Source organism: Puntigrus tetrazona, chromosome 20 (assembly GCF_018831695.1).
Source record: "Puntigrus tetrazona isolate hp1 chromosome 20, ASM1883169v1, whole genome shotgun sequence".
Lineage (NCBI taxonomy): Eukaryota > Metazoa > Chordata > Actinopteri > Cypriniformes > Cyprinidae > Puntigrus > Puntigrus tetrazona.
The window spans coordinates 4,583,845-4,591,803 of NC_056718.1; the positions used below are offsets into that span (position 1 = coordinate 4,583,845).

Genomic DNA, 7,959 nt, shown 5'->3' on the forward strand with positions numbered 1-7,959 from the left:
GTTAAATTAATCCGTTACTTTCCTCTTCAGAATTGTTTTGTTACATTTCATTCCAGCAAGAACACATTTGAAATATTTATCGACGTTCTGTTAAGTAAAATCAGTAAAAGCCACGTGCCGTTTGTTACGTACTCAAATGGTAAATACGAGCTAAATGGCGACTTAACGGGTTAAACTAAACCTTAAAAAAATGGCTGGGGGGGATATTCGTTTCTAGGGCAAACTCCAGCATAACACACGTAGACACGGCAGACATGAGTTACGGTCGGAGAATTGCGGTTTGGACCTGTGTGCGTCTCACATCTGCTCAGGATGTCAGACACGTCTCGTAACTCAAAAATGGAGGAGATGGTTTAGTATGATGCAGGTCCAGCCTGTCTGCGATTCGTGTTTAGTCGCTGCACAGTAAATAAGACGTGAATTTGTTTGAAAATGGTTGATGATTAAAATCGGGGCAAAGTGCACGACTGCATAAGTCAGCGAGGACACACGCAGAGTCTCTTCGCCATTGCATAACTTTTACTTCCATGCATCTGGGCGCCAGGATTTGAGCGCTATGTGGTACTTTTGCGATGTTTTCGGCCGTATATGGCAGCCGCCGTTTATTTTGTTTTATTTGTTAGCGTTTTGGATCGCACCTGCGTTCCCGCATCCGCAGTGTTTGGATTTTAAACCTCCCTTTCAGCCTCAACAAGAACTTCAGTTCTGTCAAATGTATAAATACTTCGGCTGCTGCGACTATGCCAGAGACCAGGAGCTGATGGCAAAATACTATAGGATAATGGATAACTTCGATTATTATGGGTATTCAAACTGTGCGGCGTACGTTCAGGATCTGCTCTGTCAGGTAAGTTTGGTCGACTGCACACATTTTTCGAAACAAATTGTTGCTGGTAAATGTACTCGAACCATTTTATGTCCGCCTCCCAACACGTACCACATTTTGCAGGCATAAATTGTAAACGATTACGTGTAGCAGCGCCAGCTTTGCCATTGAGTTGAAACAAGGTCGGCGAGAGGCCAAATAACGTCACTACTAATCACGAGGAACTGCCAATAAACAAAATTGAACCAATTAAATCCACATATACATGCACTGTCATTTAAATGAACACATAACAGCATAGCGTATAAAACAGAAAAAGGCTTCATTGGTTTATAATAAGCCTGTAATAAATGTAAAAATGAAAAGAATGTTCAAAAATAAAAAAATTTAAGTTATGTTTAAATGTGCTCACTGTCGACTAATTTAATGCATCCAGAATTAATAAACACCCTAGTAACCAGTCAAAACTGTCTGCCTATAGCTATCAACCAGGGGTCACATAGGGACTTTTGAAGTTGTTAATTGGTTGTGGTTTCTCTGAGCAGAAGACATGGCTTGTCAAATCCATTGCTTGAGACCATCGCGATATAGTTGCATCCCTCACTTTTCAAATTTTTCATTCTGCTTCAGGAATGCTCTCCATATGCTGCTCACCTTTTTGATGCCGAAGACCCCAGCACGCCGTTACGGACCATACCTGGACTCTGCCCAGACTACTGCTCTCAATTCCATTCCAAGTGCAGATCCTTTATTACATTGTTATCTGATGATCCACGTCTTTCAGAACTTGAGCATGACCAACGCAGACTTTGTCAGTATCTCGAGCTGGATGACCCGGATTACTGCTATCCTCATCTGCTGAGCAATGAACTGCTGACAAAAAATCTGGGCCGCACCGCAGCGGACTCTGAAGGTTGCTTGCAGCTGTGTTTGAAGGAAGTTGCCAATGGATTAAGAAATCCTCTTGCCATGGTTCACGCCAATGACGGCACGCACAGGTTATTCGTTGCTGAACAAATTGGCGTGGTCTGGGTTTACCTTCCAGATCGATCAAAGCTGGAAAAGCCATTTCTAAACATCACAAAGGTTGTGCTGACATCTCCATGGGAAGGTGATGAACGAGGCTTTTTGGGACTCACCTTTCACCCCAACTTTAAATACAATGGGAAGCTGTATGTTTACTATTCTGTTGAGGTGGGCATTGATGAGAGAATCCGTATCAGTGAGTTCCGTATCTCCTCTGCGGATATGAATGTGGTTGACCATCGTTCAGAGAGGTGAGCACTCTTTCTTTGACTCCATGTTTTCATATTGAAATTAGAGAGCTCAGTACTCCCTGTGTCTTCATGTCCCCCTCAGGATAATTTTGGAGATTGATGAACCTGCTTCTAATCACAACGGTGGGCAGCTTCTCTTTGCTGATGATGGATACTTATACATCTTTACTGGGGATGGTGGAATGGCAGGAGATCCATTTGGGAAATTCGGAAATGCGCAGAACAAGTAAGTTTGTACGACATCAACTCATCAATTCAGTTTGGTACAAGAAGGATAGATTTCCCATAATTATTTTCCCTCTCTCTTTATGCAACTGCTAGATCTGCCCTTTTGGGAAAGGTTCTGCGGATTGATGTAGATGACAATGAAAGGGGGCCGCTGTATAGAATCCCACCAGACAATCCATTTGTGCATGAACCCAACGCTCGTCCAGAGGTGTTTGCCTACGGGGTGAGAAACATGTGGAGGTGCTCGGTAGACAGAGGAGATCCCAACACCAAGGAAGGAAAAGGACGAATCTTCTGTGGAGATGTGGGCCAGAATAAGTACGAGGAAGTAGACATTGTGGAGAAGGGCCGGAATTATGGCTGGAGAGCAAAAGAGGGCTTTTCTTGTTATGACAAAAAACTCTGTGCCAACAGCTCCTTAGGTGGGAATGCGGTTGTTCCCAGTGTCAGTTCTTAAAATGTTTGATGTCTGAAAAAGTCCTTTTCAACCCATGAATACTGTTACATTATGAACTTGTTTTACTTCTAGATGATGTTCTTCCGATTTACGCATATCCACACAAAATGGGTAAATCTGTCACAGGTGGATATGTTTACAGAGGCTGTGAAAATCCAAATTTAAATGGCATGTACATATTTGGAGACTTCATGAGTGGGTAAGTAATGAATTGTATGTATGTATGTGTACCACCATTCAAAGGTTTGAGCTCATTATGAACAAATTGGTATATAATACTCATTTTTGAATGACAATGTGACACTAAAGACCAATGGTTTTCAATTAAAGTTAAAAAAGAAAACAGTTAATATATTGTAATGATATTTTTACATTACTTAACATTTGTGTACATGTTAATATTGCTTGAGGTCATAACTTATTAATTTTTTTTTGTATTCCCACAGACGCCTGATGAGTTTAAAGGAAAACAGAAACACAGGCAATTGGGAATATAATGAGATATGCATGGGTGTGGGCCTGACTTGTTCATTTCCAGGGCTCGTCAACAATTACTATCCATATATAATATCGTTTGCAGAGGATGAAGCAGGTATGTAAACAGAAGGCTATAAGTTTCTTTTTTATGCTTTATAATAATGAGTCACTAGCACCTCTTAGTGTATAAAATAGCTATTTAGAAATTTATAGTAATTTGATCAATATTTAACGTGCCTTCACTCGTTTTTTCCTGTGACCAGGTGAACTCTATTTCATGTCCACCGAAATACCAAGTGCAACATCTCCAACAGGTGTTGTGTACAAGATTGTTGATCCCTCAAGGTATTCATTTTTTTGATCATTCATGAGGAAGTCTCATGGTGTGCAAAGATCAGCTTGTGCTGCCTTTTAACAGACTTTACTCTCAAAAGATGAAAAGGCTGTGTTGGCAGCAATACGTGCAGCTGTAATCTATCTCTCACTCGTTGACGTAGATTAAATCAAGCCTAGCCAAGTACTAAACTTATTTTGACTTGTTGCTCATTTCTTAGAGGAAAAAAAGAGAAAAAAAAGAAAAAATCTGAGTAACAACAAACACTTACAAAGCGAACAGGGCCAATCTTTGAATCCTCATTGTTTTAAGAGTATAGCCAGAAGACATCAACTATATGCATATTAACATGATTTATGTCTTTAGCTTAATTGAAAAATTTAACATTTCTGTTGTAAAAGCCACCTCCACTTTTACAGCTGTGACAACATAACCACCTAAAACAATCATAAAAATGTCACTTTGCAGCTCAAATAACTCACAGTTTTAACAGAGTAAGTGCTTTTGTAAAATTCTAAGCTGTTTATGAATCCTCTAAAAATTTGCTCGTATTTACTACTGCATGTAACCTGGATTTTTACTTCTGCCAAGAGACAAGTTAAAATACAATTGATTTCAAGCGAACCCAGAATATTTGTTTAAAGAAATTTAATTTCTCCCTGCTTTATTACAGACGTGCACCTCCAGGAAAATGTCATTATGAGCCTCTTTCAGTTCGTGTTAGGAGCAATCTTATACCATTCGAGCCAAAGGAAAGTAAGTTGGCTGCCTTTTTAAGAGATCTAGAAAATGTGTACATCTAAAACAGTGTTTTGCCACTATCTGCTTAAAATATTTTATGTTCTGCCAAATATGCAATAGAATCAGAATTACCTTGGGATGATGGAACCCAAAGTAATGGCAACACTTTTGCCAGATTTAAGACTCGTTCCAGCTGCGCTCCATGACAACATGATTGATATTAAAAATCTTTTTTTTCACAGCACTGATAGGAGTCCATGTTCCAACAAAGAATCCCATACTCTCAAACCCAGAGGAACCTCCTGATACTGGCTCAAAAGACTGGCAGGACGAGCAGATCACCCCCACACCTTTCATCCCAACTACACCCAAGCCCCTCAGGACATCCAGGCAGAGGAAGGGTAGACACAGGAAGGGCAAGCACAAGAATGGAGCTGTGAGATTGGTCGGGGATGAAGAGGGTCAGAGGGATCGGGGAAGGGTGGAAATATACGTTAATGGGGAATGGGGGACTGTTTGTGATGATCTCTGGAACACCAAGAATGCCATAGTGGTTTGCCGGCAGCTAGGGTTCCACCATGCACTTAAGGCTGCCAAGCATGCTGAGTTTGGGGAGGGGAAGAGTTTGAAGATTATACTGGATGATGTGCAGTGTGAAGGGACTGAGGAATCTCTCTTGGACTGTCAGCATGCTGGGGTTGGCATACACAACTGCGCTCACTATGAAGACGCAGGAGTGATATGTGGAAATTTAGGCCTTGAGTGAAAAGTTCTCAAACAAGCTTTTTATTTTTAGTCGTAGCACATAGGTCTACCTCATCTTTACCAACTGCAATACGGAGGACATATGAACTATAATAAAATGTGACATTTTAATTTAATTTTTATCGTAACAAAGCATTCATGTTCATGGTTTGAAATTCATAGACCTATGTGGATGTTTCATTTTGTCTGAATAAGTGAAGTTTTATCCAGTAAATCACGTTATTCCATACATTTTGTAACAGGTAATTTTTCCATCATTCGTCCTCAAATAAATTTGGAATTATGAGTTTTTTGTGATTATTCCACACCAACGCAAAACATCAAGAGAAAAAATGCACTTTAAACTTAAAATGTCTTGTCAGCTAGTTACCCTTTTGTTCCTGTCTTCTATCGTGTTCAGCAGAAGAAATAGACTCATACAGATTTGGAACAACTTGAGGGACGACATTTTAATTTTTGAGTAAATCTTGGATAGGTTTTGTATATATTATGGCATTATATTTTTATACTATGGTATTTATACCTAATTATGTGAAAATGATATTCATGTAATAATCGGTGAAATGCTAGTACCAATATTACCGTCTTTAAAAGTTAGCTAGCTAACGTTAGTGCTAGCTGTGAACAACAGAAATATACATATAGCTAAATACATTACACAGAAATGCGAGAAAAATATCTCGGAACAATATTACGTTTTGTCGTACCTTTATAAAATAGCAAAAAAAATACTCTTATATCATGCATACTCTTATCAACCTTTAATTACGGAGCGAAAACCAAGATGGCTCCATAGCTCAGTGGTTAGAGCACTGGTCTTGTAAACCAGGGGTCGCGAGTTCGATCCTCGCTGGGGCCTATCTTCTTGTTTTTGTAATCTTAAATTTTTTTGAAGATTGACACTGATATTGAACAAAATTTTAAATAGAATATTTATATGGAAATGTAAAGTGTTATTTATTTTCATTAGTTAAATTTAAGCATATTTCTGAGCTTGAGTATAATTGTTGCTTATAGTTTCGTATCAGTTGTTTTGTCTTTACTAAAAGAGTTTGCTCTTAAAGTCTACATTCAAGCAGGAGCTAAATAAGCTGTGTTGTCCGAATGTGGGTAGATGACATTGTTCTCGTTGCAATAATGGTGTCTTTGTGCGCCGAATTCCAGCTCTGCTTTGAACAAGGTCATTGATATGCTGAGCGTTCAATCACGTAGGTAGTGCCAGCCTATCTTTGCCAACTTCCTTTACAAATCTGGCATCCCTCCGAAAAGTAATTTAGCTCCCTGCCACCAAAAAAAACACATTATTTACAGAGCAGGTCTCCCTGTTAAACAAAGCAGCAGTGGAGAGGTGAATATCATTTTAGCAGATTTCTCTGGACATGCAAGTGTCTAAAGAAGTCGCTATATTGTTATGGTTAATAAAACGTAGGTGTATATGCGTAATCAATACTAAAGATAGAAGGCTTTTTATCAAATAATAAAAGTGCTTGAACGTACGGTTGAATTCAAATGAACTAAATGTGGTGCTATAGTGACACCTAACGGCATTTTAAGTGAATTAATTTAAGAAAATAAATTAATGTGGTGAGAGCAACCATGTAATGCCAATAGATGGCAGTGTTGCACTTCAATAATATTTTAAAGCGCATTTAATAATTAATATATTAATTAATATTTTTTTCTTCTTGACTTATAGATCATGTTACCGTATATTTTTTTATTTTGCGTATATTAATGACAACGTTCTTGGATAAAAATATATTTAAAACAGGAGATTAAAAATGACCTGTTAATTGATATGGACAGTTAAGCAAACTAAGAGATTAACATAAATTAATATGTTCAAATAATAAATAATAAAAGCGCAAATTAAATAATAATTCAAATTATTTACTTAAAATAACTAATAATGCATAATTAACTTTGATTTAACTCTTTTTTTAAGAGTTAAAAGCTGGGCGCTGCCTTATATATTGCCAAAATCCGCCATTAATGGTCATGTGAATTAAATATTAATAATTGTCAACCCATATGGTGCTTCTGCTCATCCTTCCCCTTGGCAAGAAGATTAAAGAGTGTGCATTAAACAAAAATCCTGTCGTCACATTTAAAGACGGTATTTCTTTTCGTCATGAATCACATCGGATCAAACGGCATCTGAAGGAGAAAACTTCACGACTGAAAACTGAGCCGTCTTCTGTATGGAATACATTTTCCAGACGATGACAAAATGATCATTTCATATAATGTAAAATCAGCAAACGTTGAAAGGTTTGACTACTGCTCCCCTTGTAAAGAACGGACCGCGTGGCTGTAGCATGTCGGTTGTTTCAAGCCATTTCTAAGCAGAACAAGAATGAACCCAGCACGACCCCATTTCATATCTCACGTTAGCCACTCTGTCTTCCTGGTAATTATGGTCAATTAATGGGACACTAGTGAGTGCTCTCTCTAGCGAGCTTTAAGTGGAGTGCTGAACCTGAACAAATCCCATTTCCTGTCACGTTTCTCTGTTCTCTTATCAAAAGGTTGATCATCTCCGCCCCACAGACCCAGATCCTGCAGTTCTGGAGAGGCGCTGGAGCATTTCTCACTCCCATGCGTCAGGCCATGCCGACAAAAGATGTTCTGGCAAGACATCAAATATATACGAAGATGCTAATCATTTTGAAACATTTAAAGCAGGCAGGGTTAACCTTAAAGTAGTACTCAACACTGATTACTGTGTTTCATCACTTGGATTGAATATGAAATACAAAAAGCACGTCCACCACAATATCAGATTGTAGCGCTTTTTACTTTGAAATCATTCTGAGGTAAATACTAAATTAAAATCATAACATTTAATACGATG

The 7,959-nt window shown here is 38.5% G+C and overlaps 1 protein-coding gene and 1 non-coding gene across 2 annotated transcripts; both read left to right on the forward strand.

Annotated features, from left to right (window-relative positions):
- Positions 1 to 251: 251 nt before the first annotated feature.
- Positions 252 to 5,474, forward strand: LOC122324539 (HHIP-like protein 1). The gene is made up of 9 exons (XM_043219058.1): positions 252 to 847; positions 1,457 to 2,103; positions 2,186 to 2,329; positions 2,425 to 2,753; positions 2,861 to 2,987; positions 3,235 to 3,380; positions 3,529 to 3,610; positions 4,273 to 4,355; positions 4,583 to 5,474. Exons 1-9 carry the CDS (start codon positions 557 to 559, stop codon positions 5,104 to 5,106), a joined length of 2,373 nt encoding a protein of 790 aa, XP_043074993.1. The 5' UTR covers positions 252 to 556; the 3' UTR covers positions 5,107 to 5,474.
- Positions 5,475 to 5,891: 417 nt separating this feature from the next.
- Positions 5,892 to 5,964, forward strand: trnat-ugu. The gene has a single exon. It is a non-coding gene; the product is annotated as a tRNA-Thr (tRNA).
- Positions 5,965 to 7,959: the final 1,995 nt, after the last annotated feature.